A 27725-nucleotide genomic window follows, 5' to 3' on the forward strand; every position below is an offset into this window, starting at 1 on the left:
ACTACATTGGAGGTCCTTTTCCTCAATTTAGCTTCTAAGTCCCTAAAATTGTTCTTTAGGACACTCCATCTGCCTCTGACTTAGTCATTGGTGCCAACGTGCATGTGCAGTCAGAGAGCACTACTGTAAGTGCTTGCGAGGTCCACCAAGTAAAGGAGGTTGTGGATTCAAGACACATTAGGAAAAAAGGATTACCAATAATGGGGAGTTGTGAAGAAAGCAATTTACCAGAGCATGACAGAATCCCATATTTTCAGGGCATCGATAAGGGGCGAGGGGTAATTGTAAATCTTTCTATAGGCTTAGGTTATATGGCTCTGCTCTTTAAACCATAAAAAAAATAAATGAAAAAAATTCCAGTGGTATAACATAGAATTTACTACATACACAAAGATTCATATTTTCTATTAACCACCTGCCGACCAGTCGCCGTCATTATACTGCAGCAGGTCGGCACGATCCCACGAGCCGTCGCAGCTGTAAGTAGACTCCTTTAAGCGGGATAGCAGGTACGCGCCCACTGCACTGCGGGGGTGCAGATGTTCGTGACCGGTGGTCACGATGACCGCCGGCCACGATGACCGCCGGCCACGAGCGGTCTTGGGCAAGAGAGGCAGAACTGGGACGTGTGTGTGTGCGTGTGCGTATAAAACACACAAATCCATGTTCTGGGAGGAGATGCAGATCGTGAGTTCCTAATAGCTAGGAACCACGATCTGTCATCTCCTATAGTCAGAACACACAGTCAGGTAACCCCTTGATCGCCCCCCTAGTGTTAACCCTTTCCCTGCCAGTGACATTTATACAGTAATCAGTGCATTTGTATGGCACTGATTGCTGTAAAATTGTCATTTGTCCCCAAAAAAGTGTCAAAAGTGTCCGATGTGCCCACCATGTCGCAGTCACAATAGAAAAAAAAAAAAGAAAAGCCATAAATCTATCCCCTATTTTGTAGACACAATAACTTTTGCGAAAACCAATCAATATACGCTTATTGCAATTTTTATAACCAAAAATATGTAGAAGAATACATATCAGCCTAAACAGGAAAAAAAATTAGCTTTTTTTTTTAAAAAATATTGGGGATATTATAGCAACAAGTACAAAATGTGTTTTTTTTTTCAAAAGTGTCACTCTTTTTTTCGTTTATAGCGCAAAAAAATAAAAACCGCAGAGATGATCAAATACCAATAAAAGAAAGCTTTTTGTGGGCGAAAAAAAAAAAAAAAAAAAAAAAGGAGGGACGTCAATTTTGTTTGGGTACACCGTCGCACGACTGCGCAGTTGTCAGTTGAAGCAACGCAGTGCCGTATCGCAAAATGTGCTCTGGTCAAATCTTCCGGGGCTGAAGTGGTTAAAAAAAAAGAAAAAATAAGCCAATACAAAACCGATCTAAATATCAGCTGAAGAAAAGCAATCATGTACAGTCGTCATTAATCCCCACATTTTTTAATCCATTAATTAAACAAAAAATATATATATATATATATATATCACTACTAAATATGCAGATCCCATCGCTCAGGAACAAAAGCATACGTACAAAAGAGGCTTTTTAATAAATTTCAAAGCCCACCAGAGCCCAAGTCTCATTAAGATTATAAATTACACAAACATGGAACGCAGATTTTTTATTTATTTTTTTTAACTGCAGTGCAGCTAAGCAGATTACAGAAAACCCCATGTTCCATCTGAGGAGTCTTCATGGACTTCTCAGATGGGGGGCTTGGAAGAAGAAATAAAAACTCCAACCCCATCAACTAGGTGGAGAGAAAAACCCTTGTGATCTTTCCTTTTTTGTTCAGCAGATGACAGCCAAATATGTTGATTATTCTTTTAGCGCAGCTAATCTTGTAAAGACAAAGAAAGATGAGGGGAAAGGAAATTATTAAAAGGTGAGCACACAAAGCTGCTGTGTTGAAATTACACTTTAATTCCAATTTTGTTTTGAAAGGGAAACTAATGTCTTTTTCGCTGTTGATAGATATATATACCTAAATAATCTTGCCTCCAAGTGTTCAAGTTTTATAACCTCATATTAGTGTATAATTTGTAAAAAAAAAAAAAAAAAAAAAAAAAAAAAAAATGTATGCGGGAGAACAGCTTTACCTGCTGAAAGATTTGTATTGGTTCGTCCAGTCGCAAGATTTACACAGCTCTGTTTCTCAAGTCGCTACAATAAAGCAACACTGACAAGTCTTGTCCCACCCCCAGCCTTTGACTGGTCAGTAAAAGATGCAGCACATTGATGATCAGTCGGCTATCAGCATGTTCCTTGTTTGCACATTTATGTCGGCATTTCATCACCTCTGCGGGTTTTATTTTTTGCGCTATAAGCAAAAAAAATTTTTTTTTTTTTTTTTTTTAAAAACAGTATTTTTTACTTTCTGCTATAAAACATACCACAAATAAAATAAATAAAAATGTATCAATTTAGACCAATATGTAATCTGCTAAAGATTTTTGGTAACAAAAAAAAAATCCCAATAAGTGTATATTGATCGGTTTGCGCAAAAAATATAGCGTCTACAAACTATAGGCGATAGATTTAGGATTTTTTTTTCTGACACCAAGTGACACTTTAGGGACCGTGACAACAATACAGTGATCAGTGCTAAAACAAAAAACAAACACACACCACACAGCACTTTCACTGTACCTATTGCACTGGCAGGGAAGGGGTTAACATCAGGGATGACCAAAGGGTAAAGTGTGCTCCTAGGGAGTGATTTCTAACTGTGTGGGGGATGGCTTAACTGGAGGAAAACAGATCTGTGTTTCTGCTTAGCAAAAACACAAGATCTCCATCTTCTTCTGACAGAGTGGCAGTCTGCCTTGTTTACATAAGCAGACCGCCGTTCTGCCTCTCTTGTCAATGATCAGCAGGTCCAGGCGGATGGGACCCCCTGATTGGACACAGCAGGAGCCAAACACAGCGGAGCGGCTCGCAGGCAGTTTGCGTGCCCCAGACCCTGTGCACAAAATCACGTACAGGTGTGTGATTTCATCCAGGCAGGAAGGTCCTTAAGTGGTTAAAAGAATTACAGGTATGGTATATTTTAATATAGTTACATTAATCAAGCTTGGAACATTATAACCAGGTCTATACCATGCCCTGAAAGCCTGAAATTGCCAAAGTAGACCCCACAATTTCAGTGTTCTCCATTTGTTTCCGGGTCCTGTACTGAGAGACTGGCCTGATACATTCTGAAGAGGTTGGTCACTCGACATAAGCTCCATTCACAGAATGCTTTGCTTCTCAGAATGAATGCAAAGTGTTCTCTGACTGGATGAGGTGCAGTGGCGATATCACATACGCCCCCTTGTCCAATCAAGGAAGGCTTTTGCATTCAATCAGAAAATGCAAAGTCTGAATGGCGCCCATGCCAAGTGGGTGACCTCCTGTGGTCAACGCATCCAGAGCTGCTGCTTAGCACAGGTTCTGAAACAAGTGGTGATCACAGATTGGCCACCATGTACAGCTGCACCAGATTTTGCACTCTCCAGTTTTAGTAAATCAACCCCAATATGTTTATGTTCGAGTAAAAGCTGCAGGTAAACATTCTTATAGGACCAGTACTGCTCCAATGAGAGGTCAATGATGGCCTCCAGTGCTGGATGGAGCTTGAACAGAGAAAGATTAGAGGCAATCTGAGATATACCTTTTCATGACATATGCTGTCTGTATCCTGTACCCCATGGGTATTCTCTGATCAGAATACCAGCAATGGCAACCTGCATCGTATACCCAGTTTCCTTTAAAGCTGAACTTTCTCTGCATTCATTAATAAATCACTAAATCTGTTTTCTTAACCTCTTGACCTCTGGGAAGATTTACCCCCCTTCATGGCCAGGCCATTTTTTTTGCAATATGGCACTGCATTACTTTGACAAATGCGCGGTCGTGCAACACTCTACTCAAATACAATTTCTGTTCCTTATTCTCTCCAAATTCAGCATTCTTTTGGTGACATTTGACCCGCTCTGCTTTTTTGTGCTATACAACAAAAAAAAAAAAATTCAAACAAATTGGGTTATAAAACATATCCATTAAAAAAAAAAAAAAAAAAATTATATAGAAAAAACACAAAACTAATTTCTTCATAAATTTAGGCCAATATGTATTCTGCTACATTTTTTATTTTATTTTTTTACCAAAATCACAATAAGCATATATTGATTGTAAGTGATAAAACTTTTATGCAAACCAAACAATGGAGAGATAGAAATATAGTTATGGGGGGGGGGGGGGGGGGGGGGGCGATCGGCGCCTTATAGTGGGACTGTGATATTGCAGTGGACAGAAGCGGACACTGACACTCTGCAGGTACCAAGGACACCAACACTGAGGTCAGTCTAAAAATATGCACTGTCACTGTAGGAATGATACTGACCGGGAAGGGGTTAAACATCTTGGGCAATTAAAGGGTTAACTGTGTGCCTAGCCAGAGAGGTGGCATAAAGTTGTAGATCCTGGTCAATTAGATATCAGCTGCCTGACTAGTTTTCCGCACTGCCCTGTCGACTTCTCACTTCTCACCCCCCCCCCCCCAAACAAATCGCATTTACAGAACTCCAAAATTGACTGATCCTGGTGACATTGACCAAATTTAGTCAATGACATTACACCGGATGCCCAAGCCAGTTTACAAACAGCAGCAAACCAGGGATCCATCATCTTGTGGCAGAACCCTGCCTACTGTTTGTAAACAAAGCAGTCAATTTTAAAGTTTTGGATCTCACTACTCCTCAACTTCATATGCAACTTAAAGTGGTGTTCTCTCCCCCCCCCCCCCCCCCTAAAAAAATAAATAAATAAAAAAAAACACATTTGGAAAACTCACTTCTAAATGCCTGTTGCTAGGGGGTCCCTCGTAGTCTGCCTCCTTAAGTGCCTGGGCTAAGTGACATCACTTCCCCTCGGCACAGGAAGGGCTCCCTCCCTCCTGTCAGTCATCTGGGACACGTGACAGGTCCCAGATGACTGTGCGACCAATCGCGGTGCCGCTCGCGCATGCGCAGTGGGTGCCCGGCTGTGAAGTCACAGCCGGGTGGCCACAGTAAGAATGCTGGCGCCGCAGAGCCGAGCGAGGAACGAGTGGGGCTTCGTTCCCCGCATCATGGACCCTGGGACAGGCAAGTGTCCGATTATCAAAAGTCAGCAGCCACAGTATTTATAGCTGCTGACTTAAAAAAATTTTTTTTTTTTTTTAAGTGGCAGCGGGACTGTACTGGGGAAAAAAATATTAAAAGCCAGCAGCTATAAATACATACAGCTGCTGACTTTTAATAAATGGACACTCACCCACGGGAGTCTATGCCCGGAAGTGGGTGTAAATACCTGTCTTTGACAGGTATCTCCACCCCCCTCCCCCCTGAAAGGTGCCAATTGTGACACCGGAGGGGGGGAGGGTTCCGATCAGCGGAAGTTCCACTTTAGGGTGGAACCCCGCTTTAAGTATGCCTGCGTGAAAGCAGCCTTAAGAGCCTTAAGCATACACCCATGTGAGGGCCGTGTTTTGCATGCACAAGATGCAGAGGCGTTCTGTGCATCCACGTACAGGCAGTTCCATTCATGTCAACCGAGACACAGCTACTGAATGAACAGATACTGCTCCAAATTTGACATCCGTGTGGGTGCGTGTCCCTGAATGCAGACAACACAAGTTCAGGGACCCACCCTGATGTCCAATTTGGAGCAGTGACATCCCAACTGACATGAATGGGACACCTGTTCATCCCCTATAGACAAAATATGGCCCCGATCTGGCCCTGTTTGTCAGGGTTCTGTATGGCGTTTGTGGACATCTCTCCAGCAAAATGACGCCTAACTATTGGAGAGTATAAGTAAGCCTGTTGGTCTTCATGTACTGCATTGTTTTTATCACTTTTTAGGCAAACTAGTCACTAAAATGTTGAATGTTCTTTTGCAAGTCATTTTGCTTTCCCCCATAATGAGGTCCTCTAAAATACATTATAACATTTTTCTTTGTCATTATATGAACATATGAAAATAGAACAGTGTGTAGCACAACATCAAGTAGTAATGCAATACATACCAGTAGCATCTCCCGCACACCGCAAAATATGCCAACACCTCACACAGACACTTCCAGCTCAGGTCATAGAATTAAAATGTCTCATTCTTTTCTAGCAGGATTAGGGACCCCAGCAATGCTGGTTGGAGAGGATCTGAACTCTCATCCTATTCTGCCAAGTAGAAGGAAAAATGAAGTCATCTTCTTTGTAATCAGAACTCTAGGCTCACACTGTTCGCTGCTTACCAACATCCCCAGACACAAATACCTTGTTTTCAGCACTCAGCATGACCCCAGCAGGAAGCTAAGGAAATCACATGACTGAGAACCCCAACTAGTCAGGTGACAATGGATAATCTGATTTGTTGACCATAAAACATTAACCCATTTAGGGACAATGGTCTGAGGTGGAGAGCATGACAGGCCTCTCTGCCTAAAAAGGGGTTAATTGGCACAACCCAATGCCACTACATTCCAGAATTGATGAGGGAAGAGGCTTTCCGAGAAGAGAATGGCAGACGCTAGTAAGAAGATTAAGAACGTTGAATGCGATTGATGACAAGGCAGTTTTCTAATTGTGTTCACAATAGATACCCTGGAACCAAGGAAGAAAATGGCCGACATAACAGAGAATACGTTTTAAAGTAAACAGCCAGGAGACTGTATGGCAGACAGATCCTGGCACTGAATGAATACTCATCTGCTAAAAAGAGGAGTACAGTATATGGAGAAAATGTCGGGTGCTTGTCAGCTGTATAAACACATCTGTGGAGGGGGCAGATTCCACAGGGACATTCCCAATGAAGGAGCAAAACAGAAATTTGGAATGGTCTGTATTAATATATGCAAAGATTCCATGAAGTGGACCCTACCCTGGCCAAGAATACCAGAGACAGTCATACTGAATGTAGTACAGTCGTGTTCTTGAAATTAAGAAAGTATACAGATATGGCTAATTATTTTTGGACTTTAAGAAGCTCAATAGAGTTTAGCACCTTTAAATCCTTTCCACCGAGAAAAAAAATACAAATACTGCAGCTGCGGACTTTTAAAATAAAGGACACTTACCTGTCCAGGGAGCCCACGATGTCCTCATCCCCCGAAGCTGATCTGTCCCTCAGCTGGTGGAGGCTCCGGCATTTTAAGTAAGGCAATTAGGAAGTCAAGCCTTGCAGATTCACAGCCTGGTTCCCTGCTGCGCATGTGAGAGTCACGCTGCGCGTACCGACTGGTCCCTGCTGTCCTCCGGGACCTGAGCGTCTCCCAGAAGATGGAGGGGGTGGTGGTTGGACAGAGGAAACATGGACATGGCGTGGCTCACCACAAGATTCTTCAGCAATCCAACGCCAGAAGTGGGAGCAAATACCTGTATTAGACAGGTATCCGCTCCCCCCTGAAAGGTGCCAAATGTGACACCGGAGTGGGGGAGGAACCGGATAAGGAGAAGTTCCATTTTTGTGTGGAACTCAGCTTTAAAAAAAAAGTGTCACTAAGCACATTTAAAAACAAAACAAAAAAAAAAAAAAAAAAAAAAAACACACCACACACACACACGGTGCATTTCATGCCATCTATACTCGGTCACCATGTGGTTTGTTTTCTGTATTCTACAAAAACACACTTGATTGATCCTGCTGCTCTCTCCCCTTTCTGTCCATCTCCTCAATTCAACTAGGGATTTTGCAGCTGTGGTGGCAACTCCGCACATGCTCAGTTTATATGCTGAGCATTTCCTCCCCATCACATCTGAGCAGCCCTTGTGATTATAGGAGTAGAGCTGCACAATTCTGGCTAAACTGAGAGCAACTGTTTTTTTTGCTTAGAATAAAGATCAGGATTCCCGTGGCATAAGATTATGTTTCACGTTATACAAAAAAACAAAAAACAAAAAACAAAAACAAAAAACAAAAAACAAAAAAAAAAAAACACAGAAACCATCAAGTTAGACTTACCGGTAACTTGTTTTCCAGGAGTCTTTCAGGACAGCTCCTTGAGAGTGTGGCCCCACCCACTTGTCAGGAAACACCTCCAAACTTCTTTAACCACTTCAATGCCGGGCCTATTCTGGCACTTCTCGCCTACATGTAAAAAGCATCACTTTTTGTTTGCTAGAAAATTACTCAGAACCCCCAAACGTTGTTTTTTTTTTTTTTTAGCAGACACCCTAGGGCAGTGATGGCGAAACCTTGGCACCCCAGATGTTTTGGAACTACATTTCCCATGATGCTCATCCACTCTGCAGTGTAGTTGAGCATCATAGGAAATATAGTTTGAAAACATCTGGGGTGCCAAGGTTCGCCATCACTGCCCTAGGGAATAAAATGGCAGTCATTGCAACTTTTTATCTTGCACGGTATTTGAGCAATAATTTTTCAATCGCCTTTTTTTGGAAAAACGGTTTCATGAATTAAAAATAAAACAAAACAAAACAGTAAAAAGTTAGCCCAATTTTTTTGTAAAAATGCGAAAGATGTTAAGCAGAGTAAATAGATACCCAACATGTCATGCTTTAAAATTGCGCACACTTATGGAATGACGCCAAACTCCGGTACTTAAAAATCTCCAAGGGCGACGCTTTGAACATTTTTACAGGTTACCAGTTTACAGTTGCAGAGGAGGTCTAGTGCTAGAATTGTTGCACACGCTCCAACACATACGGCGATACCTCACATGTGTGGTTTGAACGGCGTTTACATATGTGGACTTATGTGTGTGTGTTCGCTTCTGAATGCATGCTACCGGGGCGCTTTACATTTTTACTGTTTTTTTTTTATCCCCTTTATTCCTATTACAAGAAATAAGTAAACATTCATTGTAATAGGAATCTATAATGACAGGTCCTCTTTATTGAGAGATGTGGGGTCAATAAGACCCTGCATCTCTCCTCCAGGTTGGAAAGCATGATATTAAAGAAAAAAAAAATGTCACCAATCTCATGTCGACAGCCGCAATCACGGCTTTGTTTATTTCCGGGAATCCGGCGTGACGTCATAACGTCAAGCCCGGGCCTCTGCTGGTCATAGAGAGGACTGGTGACCATTTGGTTACCGGAAATCTCTATCATCATCATCATCATCCAGTGCCGGCTGATTCTTTCTCCAGGCTCTCCCGTGCTGGATGGCGGCAGGAGGGGGACAAGACAAGAATGATCAAGCTACGGACCTGCACAGAATCGCCAGCTGGAAAGAATGATATCTGAATGATGCCTGTAGCTGCAGGCATCATTCAGATATCCCCGCACACAAAGTCAAGGACGTCATGACGCCCTAAGCTATTGAAGTGGAGGCTCCTTCCCACTTATCACCAGTAGTAGTAGTAGTAGTAGAGAAACCTCCGGCCCAAGCTGGAACACATAATCAGAATATGGTTAGTCACAGCATATTAAACAAAAAGGGTGGGTTGCTGCTGTCCTGAAAGACCCCTGGAAAACAAGTTACTGGTGAGTCTAATTTGATTTTTCCCTTAATGCCTTTCAGGACAGCACCTTGAGGAGGATAAAAGACTTACCCCCTAGGGAGGGACAACAACCTACAAGGCTTTTCTGCCAAAAGCCTGTTCACTTGCTGACAGAAGATTCAGTCTAATGATGGACAGACGTTCAATGAAGGACAGACGTTAGGTAACTGGACCATGTAGCTGCCTTACAAATTTGATCTGGGGTGGCATCAGCTATTTCTGCCCATGTAGTGGCCTGAGCCCTGGTAGAATGCGCTTTAAATCCCAGCGGTGGAGATAGCCCCGACTGTGAGTAGGATGTAGCGGATTTAAGCCATCTAGTTATTGACCCCTTTGATGCTTGCTGGCCCTTCTTTTATCCAGAAAAAAGTACAAAGAGTCCAAAGACCAAAAATCCTTTGTTACTTCTAAATAATGTAATAAAGTTCTTCTTATGCCCAAATTGTGGAACTGTCTCTTTTTTCCGCGGAAGGATTTGAGCAAAAGGTTGGTAGTATAATCTCCTGTGACCTGTTGTAAGCTGACACTACCTTTGGCAAAAACCCTGTATAGGTTTTGAGTATAATCCTATCCGTGTAGATGGATAGAAAGGGTTCTTTAAAGTGGTTCTTCACCCTAAAGGGGAAGTTCCGCTAGTATTATCCCTCCCCCCCTCCGGTGCCACAATCGGCACCTTTCGGGGGGGAGGGGGGTGCAGTTACCTGGATAATCCAGGTAACTGCACCCACTTCCGGCCAGACCGCCGCATGGCTCCGCCCATCGCCGCATGGCTCCGCCCCCCGTTGTGTTCTGGGAAACACACAGTTCCCAGAGACACAGCGGGGAACCAGCGCAGCGCGACTCGCGCATGCGCAGTAGGGAACCGGGCAGTGAAGCCCTCTTGCTTCACTTCCCGATTCCCTGACAGAGGATGGCGGCGGTGGCTGCAGCGAGACGAGCGATCGCTCGTCATCTGCCGCCGACATCGCTGGAACCTGGGACAGGTAAGTGTGATATTATTAAAAGTCAGCAGCTGCAATATTAGTAGCTGCTGGCTTTTAATATTTTTTTTTTTGTGCAGCTCCTCTTTAATCAATAGGGTGTGCAGCTCACCAATTCTCATTGCCGACGTTATTGCAACTAAAAAAAAAGGGCAAGATTCTTGAGAAATATTGCTTGTAATGGTTCAAAAGGTTCCTTTGTGAGGGCTTGTAGGACAACCGATAGATCCCATTTAGGAAAATGCTTAGCTGGAGCCGATCTGGATCTAGAAAGCGCCTTGAAAAATCTTGTTACAAAGGGCTCAGAAGAAATTGGTCTCTCCAGAAAGGCTCCCAATGCTGCCACTTGCACCTTAAGTGTGCTGACTGAAAGGCCTTTGTCTGCACCATTTTGAAGGAATTCCAAAATGGACACCAAATTATCTACTGTTCTATTTGTTGAACAACACCAGGAGTTGTATACTTTACAATAATTAGTGTAGATCTTTTCTGGTTACTGGTTTCCTACTGGAAAATACGGTGGTTACCAAAGGTTATGACAGACCTTTGTTTCTTAGCAACTTCTCCTCAGATACCAGGCGGTAAGGCTTAGGCTGGCCACTTCCGGGTAATGTATTGGAACTTGCAGAAGTAAATCTTGCTTCTCCCTCTGTAGTTTCCTCAGTACTAACGGGATTAGTTGAAATGGGGGAAAGGCGTAACCCAGATGAAAGTTCCAAGGCTGCCTCAACGCATCTATCCCCTGGGTCTTTGCTGTGAATGGAGAAAAAAAAAAAACCACAACAAAAACGGGAGTTGCGCATTTTCTTCTGACACAAAAATGTCTACATGTGGCTGGCCCCAGGCCCTGGTGATCATTGCAAAAACTTCTGTATTTAAGCTCCATTCTGTCTCTTCTGAATCAGTCTTCTGCTCGGAAAGCAGGTGCCTTTGAGGTGGACTGCTGATAAGGACAGAAAAATTATTTTCCGCCCATCCTAGGATCTTTAATGCCAGCAACTGAAGGGTTTTGCTTCTTGTGGACCCCCTGCTTGTTCAGGTAGGCTATGGTAGTGGCATTTGAAAGAACCTGGACATGGAAACCTTGGAGGATTGGAGAGAAGACATCCAATGCTAAGGCGACTGCCCTTACTTCCCTCAGATTTGAGTACCTGTCTGCCTCTGACCAGGACCATACTCCTTGTGCAAAGTTCTGATCCAGGTGCCCCCCCCAATCCCCACACGCTGGCATCCGCCATTGGTGCCTGTCCCACTTGCTGCCAAATCCATTGCTGGTGCTGCAGCACGATGCATGTGACAAACGCCATTTCCGGACTCCATTAGCGCTTCTGCGCCGGACCAGAAATATAGGCACCAGACCTATTCCTCCCTCCTTCCCCTGCGCTCTCTTGTGGAAAGGACTCCCTGCGCCTGCTCGTAGGATGCAGTTCCTCTGACTGTCCTTCCCAAGATGGCGGCGGCTTCAGGGAAAAAAACAAAAACAAAACATGTCTTAGACCAAAAACGAGCGTCCGCATGCCCAATGCCACCACCTGGGAGCAACGACCCCTGGAGCAGTCCCGGCTCTCCCAGAGAACTAGTGAGGGAGAAGGAGTCCAACCAACAGGCTCCGAATCAGCCTGTGGGGATGGGAGGAACTGGCTCTCTGAGGTAGGTAAAAATAGTGGAGTAGGGAGCCTGGCCTCTCAGGACAGCACCTTGAGAGCTTCCAACTCCCCACTGAGTGTTCCCTTCTGGAGGAAACAAAAACTGGTGATAAGTGGGAGGGAGCCTCTTTTAAAGAAGTTTGGTGGAGGCGTGTTTCCTGACAAGTGGGTGGAGCCACGCTCTCAAGGGGCTATCCTGAAAGACATTAAGAGAAAATTGGGCTAACTTTACTGTTTGTTTTATTAAAGTGTATTTTGTCCCCAAAAAAATTGCTTTGAAAGACCGCTGCGCAAATAGTGACAAAATTATTCTCTAGGGTCTCTGCTATAATTATATATATATATATATATATATATATATATATATATATATATATATATATATATATATATATATATATATACACACACATACACACACACACACACACACACACACACACACACACACACACACACACACACACACACACAGTGGTGTGAAAAAGTGTTTGCCCCCTTCCTCATTTCCTGTTCCTTTGCATGTTTGTCACACTTAAGTGTTTCGGAACATCAAACCAATTTAAACAATAGTCAAGGACAACACAACACAAGTAAACACAAAATGCAATTTGTAAATGAAGGTGTTTATTATTAAAGGTGAAAAAAAATCCAAACCATCATGGCCCTGTGTGAAAAAGTGATTGCCCCCTAAACCTAATAACTGGTTGGGCCACCCTTAGCAGCAACAACTGCAACCAAGCGTTTGCGATAACGTGCAATGAGGCTTTTACAGCGTCCTGGAGGAATTTTGGCCCACTCATCTTTGCAGAATTGTCCCAATTCAGTTACATTAGAGGGTTTTCGAGCATGAACGGCCTTTTTAAGGTCATATCACAACATCTCAATAGGATTCAGGTCAGGACTTTGGCTAGGCCACTCCAAAGTCTTCATTTTGTTTTTCTTCAGCCATTCGGTGGTGGACTTGCTGGTGTGTTTAGGATCATTGTCCTGCTGCAGAACCCAAGTTCGTTTCAGCTTGAGTACACGAACAGATGGTCGGACATTCTCCTTCAGGATCTCTTGGTAGACAGCAAAATTCATAGTTCCTTTTATCACGGCAAGTCTTCCAGGTCCTGAAGCAGCAAAACAGCCCCAGACCATCACACTACCACCACCATATTTTACTGTTGGTATAATGTTCTTTTTATGAAATGCAGTGTTCCTTCTATGCCAGATATACTTGGACACACACCTTCCAAAGAGTTCCACTTTTGTCTCATCGGTCCACAGAATGTTGTCCCAAAAGTCTTGGGGATCATCAAGATGTGTTGTGGAGAAATTGAGACGAGCTTTGATGTTCTTTTTGCTCAGCAGTGGTTTTCTCCTTGGAACTCTGCCATGCAGGCCATTTTTGCCCAGTCTTTTCCTGATGGTGAAGGCATGAACGCTGACCTTAACTGAGGCAAGTGAGCCACTCATGGGAAGGTTCACCACTGTTCCATGTCTTCGCCATTTGTGGATAATGGCTCTCACTGTGGTTCGCTGGATTCCCAAAGCTTTGGAAATGGCTTTATAACCCTTTCCAGACTGATAGATCTCAATTACTTTCTTTCTCAATTGTTCCTGAATTTCTTTGGGTCTCGGCATGATGTGTAGCTTTTAAGGATCTTCTGGTGGACCTTACTGTGTCAAGCAGCTCCTATTTAAGTGATGCCTTGATTGTGAACAGGTGTGGCAATAATCAGGCCTGGGTGTGGCTAGAGAAATTGAACTCAGGTGTGGACAACCACAGTTATAGTATGTTTTAACAAGGGGGGCAATCACTTTTTCACACAGGGCCATGATGGTTTGGATTTTTTTTTCACCTTTAATAATAAACACCTTCATTTACAAATTGCATTTTGTGTTTACTTGTGTAAACTTGTCTCTGACCACCTCCTGTACCATGTCCCCAGTCTCTGACCACCTCCTGTACCATGTCCCCAGTCTCTGACCACCTCCTGTATAAAAATATTTTTTAAAAACAGTCATTTTCGGTATCGGTTTTCGGCCTAGTGTATTTTTCATTTTCGGTATCGGTTTCGGCACCAAAAAACCCATTCGGTGCATCCCTACTGGAATCACATTTGTGTGGGATGCATTCTGTAGTTAGGACAGCCCTTTCATTTCAATGGGCTGCCCTACCCACAGAAATGCAAGGAAAAAACAAAAAAAAAAACAAAGTCCAGGCCAATTTCAGCAGTCAGCGATGTTGCACTTTGAAAACCGATAATTTTGCTCCTTCACTGATCGGCCTCGCCCATCAGTGCAGCCTATTAGGAGGCACTGGTGGGCACTCTAGGGACTACACTGATAATCAGGACACTGATGATTAGTGCCTTGATTATCAGTGTACATGTCCCTTTTAGAGAAGCCGATTATCGGCTCTCTTTTCTGTTCCTCATGCTGTAACCAGCTTCTGTTGACAGTGATTGGATACAGCTAATCACGTAATAAAGAGCCACTGATTGAACCTTTACCCTGATCTATGATCAGCAGTGACCTCTGGACACCGATCACAGAATGTGGCGGGAGCAATCATGGGAGGCTGTAATATGATGACCTCCTTGAACTAACCGTCATTCGGCTATAGTGCGGTCGACAAGTCATTAAAGTGGTTGCACACATCAGACATGAAACATGAAGAAAGCATGTTCCTCAATGGTATGCACTTGTCTCAATTAAGAGCACTATGTCATTTCTGTCTGCTGCTTTATTCCTCTGCTATAATTAGTCACTCTGACGCGTTTTACTGACATAAAGAGAAGAAAGGTGACAGCGGAGGAGCCTCCAGCTGATTGACAACTTCAACTCTGTTCCTGCGTGCTGTGTGGAGGGGGATGTGTCTTGTCCCTCCAATCAGCTCTCCTCACTGAGCTTTTCAGTGTGTAATTTCAGCTCTCCGCCTCCTTCTCTGTGTATCACTTGAGGCCAGTCACTTCACTGGCTATATGGATGTGTTTTCAGCCAAAAAAAAAAAAAAAACCCTGCACAGTGCTGACACAATGGGCTTTAGCACATGCTGCCGATACGTTGGGGAGCTATCAAGAATTAATGGCAGCCGTGTGCATCTGCTAAAAAGCATTATGTTCTGCCTGTGTTTGGGAACACACACAATGATGCACACCTTCCTGACCCACACATACACTATTGCTAAAAGTAATGGGATGCCTGCCTTTACACGCACACAAGGTTTAGGAGTGTGTCTATTGGAATGTTTGACCATTCTTCCACAAGAGCATTTGTGAGGTCAGGCACTGATGTGGACAAGAAGGCCTGGCTCACAGTCTTTGCAATAATGCCCCATTAAGAGTTGTACAACCTGAAAGCTGTGCAACTTGAAGCAATTCCTGTGCAATCTTGAGGGCCCTGGTCCTCAAATCGCATCAGAGTTGGACCGAAGTAGTGCAGCGACTACTTTAAAGTTACAGATATGAACGGTACTCACTGGAAATCATGGGGTACAACAACGTGTCATTCAACTTTGCTGTCCCAAGTTGCACAAGTGTGAATGGGGCCCAAATCATTCCAACGGTGTTCTATTGGGTTGAGGTCACGTGCAGGCCAGTCAAGTTCCTCCACCACAAACTCGCTCATCCATGTCTTTATGGACCTTTCTTTGTGCACTGGTCTGCAGTCATGTCAGAGCAGGAAGGGACCATCCCCAAAATGTTCCCAAAAAGTTGGGGGTATGAAATTGCCCAAAATGTCTTTGTAAGCTGACGCCTTAAGAGTTCCCTTCAATAAAACTAAAGGGCCAAACCCAAAAAAAAAAAAAAAAAAAAAAAAAAAAAAAACCACACCAAAATTCCCATAGACACTCCTAAACCTTGTGGATGGCCTTCCCAGAAGAGTTTATAGCTGCAAAGGGTTGGCCAACTCAATATTGAACCCTACAGACTAAGACGCCATTAAAGTTCATCTGCGTGTAAAGGCAGATGTCCCAATACTTTCGGTAATATAGTGTAGATGTAATTTGTTTCTCTGCATGTGGAGCCCAACTTTAAATTACATTAAAACTAGGATGCATCACCAGTAGGAGGTCCTGACTCCCCTATATAGATCTTTAGTGAGATCTAATTTAGAATACTGTGTTCAGTTCTGGAGACCTCACCAAGGCCCCTTTCACACTGAAAGCTCTTTTCAAGCGTTTTAGCGCTAAAAATAGCACCCGAAAAAAAAACCCACCTCTCAACCCTCCCCAGTGTGAAAGCCCAAGTGCTCCCACACTGGGGCTGTGTGCTTGCAGGACCGAAAAAAAAAGTCCTGCAAGCAGCATGTTTGGGGCAGTGCGTATGTGGTGTATACCCCACTCCTATACCTCCCCTGCCATTGAAATCAATGGGTAGTGCTGCCAAAGCTCCTTCAAAGTGATTGGGCAGCGGTGGTTTTGACCATTTCCATGGCCGCTAGCGGGGTTAAAAGCACCCCGCTAGCAGCCAAAATGTGCTGCTAAAACTAGCGGCACTTTACTGCTAACGCAGCCCGTGCCCCAGTGTGCAAGGGGTCTTACTACAAGATATTGATAAGATAAAACAAATGCAGAGACGGGTAATAAAAATGGTGAAAGTTGTGGTCGATAAAACATTGAGAGCGACTTCAGGAACTTAAATATGTACAGTCTGGAGAAAAGAAGGGAAAGGGGAGACATGATTGAAACCTTTAGATACATCAAGGGGTGAATAAGGTTCAGGAAGCCAGTCTTTTCAATAAGAAACCAAACTCAAGAACATGGGGGGCACAACTTCAAACTGGAGAGTTGAAGCTGTTATAGCTGCAAAGGGTGGGCCAACTCGATGTAGCACCCTGGAGTTTAGGCAGGGTTGCTCCTCAAAAATTGACTTGCCAGTAATAGTCATCTTGGCTAATTGTTAGAGATCAATTGATTTCTCCCCAAGTCTGACCTTGTTGCTCTTTTCTATCACTGGTGTTACTGGATATGAGAAGGGTACCTGGTGATAATAGATATGAGAAGGGCATTGCAGGCTCCGATAATGGGTATATGAGGTATCTCTGCCAATTGGCAGGCGTTTTCTTGAATCACTTGGCCTGCTTTGAGAACCTATATATTTGGGTGGAGTCAAGTGATTGGGGTTCTGTGCCACCTGGACGGCTGTCTGGGTGGATGTGTGTTGTACTGCCCAGGCTGCTAGGCCAGAGATGAGGCATATCCCGGGCACATCTGGCAGCTAGGCTGTCTGAGGGCCTATCCAGAAGCAAGAGAGAAGCGTAGGGTTGGGATTGCGGCTTGCAGTCCAACCAGAAATGACGGTTCTGCTGGCCAGAGGTAGAAGGGAAGCGGTCGCCGCTAAAGGGAACATCCACCTTGTTACCAGGGACCACAGTGAGTAACCGAAGCAAGTACCGGAGCAGCATTCTCACCAACCGGGGACTGTGAAGAATCTGAAAACTTCAGTGAGTATCAAGCCAGGGACCCAGCCAGTGGAGGTGACACTTGCAGAGCAGCCTTGTGTGTCAAGCCAGGGAGCAAGCGGGCCAGCAGTGGTGAAGCTTGAGAGATATCTTGAGTGCCAAGCTAGGGACCCAGCAGAGGCGGGGGTGACGCTTGAGGAAGATACCACCATGAAGATTAGAGGCGCTCACGGGAGTCTGTGGCAGTGAATCATCTATTCTAGTGAGAGAGAGAGAGACTGGGAGCTTAGGTGTTGAAGAACTACAAGAAGAAGTGAAGGAACCATTAAGCTTTGTGTTAAAAAAAGACTTGCCGTAGGAGACCGCATTCCTACACATGCAGATGTGGTGTCTTGCTGGATGCCTTTCCCTGCATGGCTGTCCTCCTATTGAAGTCTTAGAGTCTGCTACTTGATCTTGCAACTACCCAAAGGTGTCCTGGCCTTAACCCTCTCCCCCAAAAAAGTTTAAGAGAAATAAACTCTTTTGGAATCAAGAAGTGTCTGGCACCCAATAGCTTTAATTCCTTTTCACTCACCCTGCCTCACAACCCATCACATACTCAAGGATGTCAGCTACCCCTGGCCCTGGAGGTTCTCATTAGACCAAAGGCCTGGGACCTTGCTACATTAATATTGAACCCTGCAGACGAAATGCCATCAAAGTTCACGTGCGTGTAAAGACAGGCGTCCCAATTAAAGTGATTGTAAACTCTCCCCCACAACTTTGTCCCATGTAAATCAGCATAAAAAACCCTAATGAACACTGCTTGTAGATATCGCCTTACTTGCTTAGTATGGTTGTAATCCTTGTTCTGTAGAATGAAGTCATTGAGCATGCCCAGATCTCCCCTGATTTAAGGCACACTATGTCTTATCTATCTGTTATCAGAACTTCCTATGGCACAACACTGAACTCTGCTAATCACTCAGAGCTTCCTCCTACACACCATGTGACCTCACATACAGTCTAAACTTGGCCAGTACTGCAGTCTTATCCGCTGAAGCGGATAAGTCTGACAAAGGGAAACATTAGGCATTGGCACAAGTAGATACTATGAAATAAACAAGTAAGCCACGAAGAGGGAAGCAGGGTTGCCATAGAAACGTTGGATTGAGAAGGAGGCTTGGTTAACAGTACAGGAAGTGCTCAATGTAAGGGTGGAAATACACTCCACTGTGGACTCAGAAAACAATACTTAAGATGGTGCTGCCTAACCCCTGGAAACAAGTTTTTTAAAGTTTCTTTAAACAGTGAGTAATATGCGATTTGGGCTGGATTACAGTGGCTATAGTTTGATAATTACTTATTATAATGGACTAAATGAAAAGAAGCATCAGAGTGGGAGAGTTTACTTCCTCTTTAACCACTTGCTTACTGGGCACTTAAACACCTTCCTGCCCAGACCAATTTTCAGCTTTCGGTGCTCTCACAATTTGAATGACAATTACTCAGTCATGCAACACTGTACCCAAATGAATTTTTTGTCCTTTTTTTTCCCACAAATAGAGCTTTCTTTTGGTGGTATTTGATCACCTCTGGGGTTTTTATTTTTTGCGCTATAAATGAAAAAAGACCGAAAATTTTGAAAAAAAACGCATATTTCTTTGTTTCTGTGACAGAATTATGCAAATTATTAATTTTTCTTCATAAATTTTGGTCACAATTTATACTGCTACATATCTTTGGTAAAAATAACCCAAATTAGTGGATATTATTTGGTCTTTGTGAAAGTTAGAGAGTCTACAAGCTGTGGTGCGAATCGCACAAAATTGATCACATCTGATGTACTGGTGGCCTATCTCGCTTCTTGTGACCCGAACAAGCCAGGAAAGTACAAATACCCCCCAAATGACCCCTTTTTGGAAAGTAGACATTCCAAGGTATTTAGTAAGAGGTATAGTGAGCTTTTTGATGTTGTCATTTTTTTCCCCACAATTCTTTGCAAAATTAAGATTTTTCATTTTTTTTTTCTCCACAAAATTGTCATTGTAATAGGTTATTTCTCTCACGTGGCATGTGTATACCACAAATGACACCCCCCAAAAAATTCTGCTACTCCTCCTGAGTATTACAATACCACATGTGTGGGACTTTTTCACAGCCTGGCCACATAGAGAGGCCCAACATGCAGGTAGCGCCATCATGTGTTCTAGGAACATAAGTTACACATCTAACTTGTTGACTATTTATTACACTTTTGAAGCACCAGGACAATGACACGTGACACTGATGACAGATGGCACTGATACGTGGCAATGATGACAGGTGGCACTGATGACAGATGGCACTAATATGTGGCACTGATGACAGATGGCACTGATACGTGGCAATGATGACAGGTGGCACTGATGACAGATGGCACTAATATGTGGCACTGATGACAGATGGCACTAATATGTGGCACTGATGACACGTGGCACTAATACGTGGCACTGAAACGTGGCACCGATGACAGATGGCACTAATACGTGGCACTAATATGTGCCACCGATGACAGATGGCACTAATACATGGCACCGATGACGCGTGACACTGATGACAGATGGCACTGATAAGTGGCATTGATGACACGTGACACTGACAACAGATGGCACGTGACACTGACAGGTGGCACTGATGACAAATGGCACTATGTGGCACTGATGACACGTGGCACTGACGGCAGGTGGCACTGGGGGCAGGTGGCACTGGGGTGGATGGCACTGGGGTGGATGGCACTGGGGTGGATGGCACTGGGGGCAGGTAGCACTGGGGTGGATGGCACTGGGGGCAGGTAGCACTGGGGTGGATGGCACTGGGGGCAGGTAGCACTGGGGTGGATGGCACTGGGGGCAGGTAGCACTGGGGTGGATGGCACTGGGGGCAGGTAGCACTGGGGTGGATGGCACTGGGGGCAGGTAGCACTGGGGTGGATGGCACTGGGGGCAGATGGCACTGCTGGGGGCGGATGGCACTGCTGGGGGCGGATGGCACTTTTTATTTCATTTTTTTAAAAATTTTTTTTTCCACAATCAGAACGGCTGCCGCTGCAGCCGTTCATCTCTCCCCTCTCGCACTGTCTGTGCGAGGAAGGAGAGCGGCGCTGCGAGATGATCTCATATGTTTACATATGAGATCATCTCCCATTGGACACGCCGATCACGCTGTAAACGGCCGCTGTGATTGGCCGTTTACAGCGATCTGTGTTTGCCTGTCCCCGGGGGACACGGCGAACACAGAACTTCCGCGATGCGCGCCCGCGGCGGCGCGCATTGCGGAAGTAAACATCAGGCCGTCCAGGGACGACCGCCCGAACGAACGCGCCTGCTCTACGGCCGTCATTCGGCTATAGGGCGGGCGCGAGGAGGTTAAGGATGTACGCAGGCGTGTTGGCATGCTCCACGTGCAGAGCTGGCCAGGAAGTTGGCACTGCGGAGCGCTAATCACAAGCAGTGAGACATTGTACTGATGCACGGCTGCAGAGATCGGGAAATGTCTCATTGCCTGCGATTAGCACCCTGCAGTGCGGAATTCCTGGCGGGCTCTGCACATGTGGCGTGCAAACACGCTGGAGCTCATCCTTAGTCCCAATACATTAGGCATACCTCCCAAAATTTTGAGATAGGAATGAGGGACACCTAATAAAAAATATGTAGGTATAGGACACGCCCCCTGCCACAACCAAAAAAAGTTAATTAAATCCACAAGGACTTTTTTTTTTTTTTATCACTACTATTCCTTTATATTGGCTTTTAATCTACAAATGCAGCAATTTAGAAATTGGATGAAATGTTTAGCACTGGGAAACACTTTTTGAAGGATAAAAAGTGCATTTTATATAAACGACCATACAGATCAGACCAAAAAGAGGGACAAATGTGTAGGGACAGAGGGACATTGCTCCAAATCAGAGACAGTTTGGAGCTATGCATTAGGTACTATAGTGAACAACTTGACAAAACCCGAGAACCCCCTCATTTCCTGTTGTTTCTTTAAAACAGGAAATGAAGGAAAATCTCCCCCCTACTGTGACACAGACAGCAAACGAATCATCTAGCAGAGGTTTCACCCCTTCCTACCCTACGAAGGTGTAAACCTAAAGACAGTGTGGTCAATACTAGACTTTAGTGAGGGAATATCATTGTCAGCACCCAGGAGGCCGCACTGCTCTCCCGTGACCTCTAACATGACCCTTCCCCCCGCCCTGCCCACATAGAGCCCCATTCATCTACTCACCCGAGAGACTCACACCGTGTACCGCGGCCAGCACGCTCCGCTAAATAAACAAGGACCGGGTTGGCTCGCTGAGCAGCCGCCTGCTCTCTGATTGGACGGGAGTGACGTTGGCGCTCCCGCCATGCACCGCGCTGTTGACGGCCGAGCAAGATGGCTGCGCCCGGTGTCGGCGGCATGAGCGGTAGAAATGTGCCGGCTGGGGGCGAGACCAGCTTCCGAAGGAAGGCTCGGGGGAAACTCCCGGCTATCCGGGGTGCCCGACCGTCCGTGCACAACGGGCAGCTGCTGGTTTCCACCGGGGTCCCCTCTCTGGATCACATCCTAGGTGTGTGTCACTGGCTGTCATGGTAACTGAGGCAGCGGCCCGGCCTGGGCGCCACATAACGAGGGTCCCCTCCATGGTGTGAGCGCAGGGCGGGAGGGAATCGGAGGATATCTTTCCAACGTGAGGAGATTCCCTCTTAGTTGTCACAGGAGCACGTGTCCCCATTGGGAGATTCACCTATAGTCCTATAATTCTCTGTAACATTAGTAATCAGGACAGATAGGGCAAATCTCCCTAATGGGGGTGTCGCATCACATTCGGCTACCCATCACATTTTGCTACCCGCTGGAGTGCGTGTAGGACGCCATATGCGTTCCAACATAGGACCCCTTGTGGGCTTGCCCACGCTTCGCTCTCCACGCTTAGGGCACGACCTCGGTTCGCTCGCCGCGCTTCGGGCACAGCCTCACTTCACTCTGCATAATTATAATCTAACTCTATGTCCACTTGGATGGTGGGGCTTGAACCTGGACTCAGGGGTGTGAGCACAAAGTTCTGTGCAAGCGCAGATTGCCACAGTGTTGGAACGCATATGGTGGCGTCGAGCGGGTAGCCAAATGTGATCGGTCACCATATGTGATGAAACAGGGGCGCAGACTGCAATACAAACCTGAGAGGGGTTCTAACCCATTCTCTCCTTTTTACGCTAATATGAAAATGTTATATCTCAAAGCTGAGCTCCTGAAATTTAAAACAAATCCTCCTTGCCGCGGGGCTGCGTTTGCACTGCAAGGGTCAAAGCGGAGTTCCACCCAAAAGCTTAATTGATCTCCCCCCACATGTGCATACCTCCCAACATTATCAGATGTGAATGAGGGACACCTATCTGCAAAAGTATGCAAGCATAGGACACACCCCCCGGCCACACCGCTTAAAAGAGAATTGTGCAAAAAAAACAAGATTGGTTAAAACCACAAGTGATTTTTTTTTTTTTTTTTACCACTACTATTCCTTTTATTTTGGCTTTTGGAATTTACAAATGCAGCAATTTAGAAATCAGATGAAAGGTGTAGCGCTGGAAAACACTTTTTGATAGATAAAAAGTGCATTTTATATACATCTATTTGGATCGGACCAAAATGAGGGACAAAGGAGGAATGAGGGACAGAGGGATATTACTGCAAATCAGGGACAGTTGGGAGCCATGCATTTGGCACCTTTCAGGGAGGAGTGGGTGGAACGGGAGACAGCGCCGGTGTTCCGTCAGATTAGATGACCCATCATATTTTGTAAAGGAAGTGATGTTCCATTGTAGTGTCATATTTTGCTCCCCATTGTAGAATGCTCCGGAAGTGACGTTACAGCCAGAAATTCCGCACTGCTCATGCGCAATGTGTTACAAACCCTTGCGCCATGCTTTCCAGAGGATTTGCGACAATGCCGTTCAGTGAAATCTTCAGATAATGTCACGGAAGTGAGGCGAGGTAATCGTGATGTTAACTTTAGACAGAGCGGAGAACGGCGGAGAGAGAGCGGGTAACTGTGGCTTGGGGAGAGGATTACCTCCCCTCATTTCCTTGACATTGTTTGACGGTTTCACTGGTCTGCATTGTTGCAAATCCTTTGGAACGCATGGCACAAGTGTTTGGAACGCATCGCGCATGCATAGTGCAAAATTTCTGGCCGCAACGTCACTTCCTGAGCATTCTACGATGGGGAGCAAAATATGACACTACACCGTCACGCCCATCTTGGTACACCCCACACTCATCCACAGATACAGTGAGAAGATGGCAAGCTGACCTCTTTTTGCACTCACCCAAGTCTTGCATTTCACACTTATTTTTACCAGTAAACTGAGCTTATATAGTGAAATACAGTACTTTGAGATCCGTCAGACTGTTTTGGTGTGGAATTTTAAAAGCAACAGAAATCCTGCTGATCGCACAGGTTTGCTAATCTGACAGAACACCACTGCTTTTACAATTCAACATCAAAACAGTGACGGATTTCAAAATACTGTATTTCACTATATAAACAGAGTTTACTGGTGAAAGGTGTGACATGCAAGACTTTGGTGGGTGTTAAAAGATGTCCTCTTGCCACCTTCTCACTTTATTCTTACTGTGGACGAGTGGGGTGTACCAAGATGGCCGCAACGGAACATTACTTCCGTTACAAAATCTGATGGTTCGCCTAATCTGTCGGATTATTTTCTCTCGGAAGTTCGGCCCCCTTCCTCTTCCCTCCGCCACCCAGCCAATCAGAAGGCGCATGTGCAGTAGGGAACAGGCCATTTTCCCTTAGTGGAGATGGCGGTGAGAGCACCCGAGTGCCAACATCGCTGGCTCCCTGGACAGGTAAGTGTCCATATAGTAAAAGTTAGCAGCTACAGTATTTGTAGCTTCTGACTTCATCCCCCCACAGCTTTGATTTTCCAGTACCGTGGGGGTTAAAAATGCCACCAGATCTGTCATAGGCACTTATCAAGAGTGCCAACTATGCCTGCCATCCACTCCCCTCTCTTATACTGTAGCTTCCATTAATAAAAAAAAAGTGCTTTGAATGAATGGAGGATGAGCAGTGAATAAAAGGTCTGCCTTATTCATTACTAGAGCACTTTTCATTGATCAGAGTTTCTTTGAATGGAGGAGGGGTTGGAAAGGGCAGGCATATTCAGCACTGTTGACCAGTTGCCTATGACGGCTCCAGATGAATACTACTGGTGGGCGGATTGAATATTTCAACTAAGGCAGCAGCCACAGAGCAAGACACTTCCCATTCAGTGTAAGTACCATCCCTTGTGCTGATCTTTTTGTTGTTGACATAACTAAACTTAGTCTTTCCAGTCCTCTGACATCATCAAGACCAATGCAGGCTTCACAGACCTCCAAGTGGGCTGATAGCACAGTCTGCTAGGGGAATGGAGGATCGGATAGATAAAAGTGCTTTTACTACTTTCTAGCCAGGGATCTCCGAACTTTGGCCCTCCAGCTGTTGTGGAACTACACATCCCATGTAAAACTCTAACATTCACACACATGACTAGGCATGACGGGAATTGTGGTTCCTGAACAACTGGAGGGCCGTAGTTTGGAGACCCCTGTTCTAGACTAAACAAGCAGTTAACCTTGGCAGTGCGGACACAGGGGAGGACATTCCAGTCAAATGACCTTAGATTCTCTCGTTGCGATGACTCAACAATTTATGTCAAGCATTAGAGCGTTATGACTCTAAATTTGCATACAAACGGTTGGATTTTCCGATGGGAAATGTTCGATGTGAGCTCGTTGTCGGAAAGTCCGACTGTGTGTATGCTCCATCGAACATTTGCTGTCGGAACCTCTGCACACAAATGTTTGAAAGCAAGTTCTCAAATCTTCCGCCAACTTCGCTTAACGGAAAGTCCGTTCGTGTGTACACAAGTCCGTCGTACAAAAGCTCACGCATGCTAGGAATTCAAGCAGAAGGAGCCGCACTGGCTATTGAACTTCCTTTTTCTCGGCTCGTTGTACGTCACTGTGTTCTCACGGTCTGAATTTTTGGCCAACGTTTGTGTGACCGTGTGTATGCAAGACAAGTGTGAGCCAACATCCTTCGTAAAAAATCCACGGTTTTGTTGTCGGAAAATCTGTGTGTACGGGGCATTAGAAGTTAAATAATGATAAAATCACAAACTGGGGTGCTGCCTAGAGATCTTCATGAGTATGTTTCTGTGAACTCCCATTGATATAAACCTGTAACCCACATCTGCCAGCCTGTTTGCCATCCTCTTGAATCCACTCTATACCTGCACCCCACCTAAAGCTGCTTTTCCCCCATTGCCTCATTACACAAAGTTGCTGTATTATAAAGTATTGATGCCAGGTCATTCCTTTCAAAAGCAGGATTTCCATAAGATTATACTGTATGTGCTTTCAACATATGTTATGCATGGTATTTACCTGTAAGCGCTGACTCAAAGCAATTGCTTAATAGAAACTCTATAGCAGGGGTATTGGAATGAAAACTCATGAAGGTTAGGTCAGTAAAATTTATTTCTAGCAAAAGTGTTTGTATTATGACTCAGATCCATCACAGTCCCCTTCTTATATCATTGTCCACAGACCCCCTCTGTAAGCATCCTCAGTCTTTCCCTTCATATCACAGTCCCCTTCTTATATCCGTGTCCCTAGCCCCTTCAGGGGGAAGGGGAACTGAGGAGCAGGGGAAAATATTCCTTCCCGATCCCCTCAGATATTCCCTGGATCAACTTTACCCTTTAAATGTTAGTACCCAGTTATATTGTGTACATTTAGGAAAGATTGTAAGCGTTTGTTTTTTAAATGACAAACCTATCATACCTCCACTGTGCAGCTCATTTTGCACAGAGTGGTCCCAAGCCGGCTCTTCTGGGATCCCCTGGTGGCTCTCTCGGCTCCTCTCCACATCAGATAACCCCCTAAGAGAAGCGCTCTCCTGAGGGGATTACCTTGCGGGTGCGACATAGCCGCCGAATGTATGGCTTGGCCCCGGCAGCTGCGTAATTGGATTTGATTGACAGCAGCAGGAGCCAATGGCTGCACTGCTATCAATCTATCCAAACAGCCAAGAACAGAGGGGCAGAGAGACAGCGCATCCCCATCGGGTCAAGTTCCAGGGCTCAGGTAAATAAAATAGGGACAGTCACTGCCAGGTGTTTTTTCACCTTTAATGCATAGGATGCATTAAGGTGAAAAAACACAAAGGTTTACAACCCCTTTACATCCCTTTTAACCATCTGACATCCGCGCTATGGCCGAATGACGGGCACAGCGTGGATGTGAATTCCTGGGAGGCCTCCCCTGTTCACGCTCCCTACACGCGCCCGTGTCGCTGAGACTCGGGTGATCACCGGTCCCGGCCCCTTACCATGTGATCAGATGTCAGCCAATGACAGCTGATCATGTGATCAAAACAAAAGTTCAGTGATCGTTTTTTTTTTCTCCGATCACCGATCAGTTTAAAGGGACAACGGTCCCAAAAAGAAGAGGCAATTATGCCTCATAAACTGAACCTGAAAGTGCCCACGAGTGCCACATATCAATGCCTACAAGTGCCACCTATCAATTCCCACCAGTGGTGCCAATCAGTGCCACATAGAAGTGCTGCCGATCAATGTAACCATCAGTGCCCATCACTGCCGCCTCATCAGCGTACATCAATGACGGACAAAAATTACCCGTTTTAAAATTTTATAAAAAAATAATTTTTTTTTTTTTAATTCAGTCTTTTTACATTTTTTTAACAAAAAATAAAAATCGCAGAGGTGATCAAATACCACCAAAAGAAAGCTCTATTTGGGGGAAAAAATGATAAAAATTTCATTTCGGTACAGTGTTTGTATGACTGCGCAATTGTCATTCAAAGTGTGACAGCGCTGGAAACCTAAAATTGGTCTGGATAGGAGGGGGGTTTAAGTGCCCTGTAAGCAAGTGGTTAAAGCAATCTATTTCACAGTCCCCTTTATATATCAGTGTCCTCAGTCTTCCCTTCATATTACAGTCCAAACCTTTACACCACCTTTAAGTTACAGCTCCCCCTTCTTAAATCATCATTCATAGAAATATCACAGTCCCCTTTCCTTTTCACATTACAGCCCCCATCACAGTACCCCTTCACATCACAGTTTCCCTTTCATACATCATTGTCCTTGGTGCCTCCCCCACCC

The 27725-nt window shown here is 45.0% G+C and overlaps 2 protein-coding genes across 6 annotated transcripts in view; one reads left to right on the plus strand and one right to left on the minus strand.

Annotated features, from left to right (window-relative positions):
* IMMP1L (inner mitochondrial membrane peptidase subunit 1) overlaps positions 1 to 21885 on the minus strand; it is a 74928-nt gene extending 53043 nt beyond the window's left edge. Inside the window, exons 1-3 of one of the 4 annotated variants that reach the window (XM_077460876.1) lie at positions 21772 to 21885; positions 7991 to 8116; positions 6060 to 6210 (exon numbers count right to left, since the gene is read on the minus strand). The gene's annotated coding sequence lies outside the window, so the exon portion shown is untranslated. Of the gene's footprint in view, positions 1 to 2109; positions 2282 to 6059; positions 6211 to 7990; positions 8117 to 21771 lie in introns of those variants that run through there. The other 3 variants (XM_077460875.1, XM_077460874.1, XM_077460877.1) reach the window with 3 other exon arrangements.
* Position 21886: 1 nt separating this feature from the next.
* The window catches only part of ELP4 (elongator acetyltransferase complex subunit 4), a 522158-nt gene continuing 516319 nt past the window's right edge, over positions 21887 to 27725 (plus strand). For both annotated transcript variants that reach the window (XM_077460872.1, XM_077460873.1), the window contains exon 1: positions 21887 to 22096. In XM_077460872.1, the coding sequence (XP_077316998.1) occupies positions 21922 to 22096 (175 nt within the window). In that variant the 5' untranslated portion in view covers positions 21887 to 21921. The remainder of the gene's footprint in view (positions 22097 to 27725) is intronic.

Source organism: Lithobates pipiens, unplaced genomic scaffold (genome assembly GCF_037356315.1).
Source record: "Lithobates pipiens isolate NorthernLeopardFrog02 unplaced genomic scaffold, aLitPip1_a1.2 Scaffold_10, whole genome shotgun sequence".
NCBI classification, from domain to species: Eukaryota; Metazoa; Chordata; class Amphibia; order Anura; family Ranidae; genus Lithobates; species Lithobates pipiens.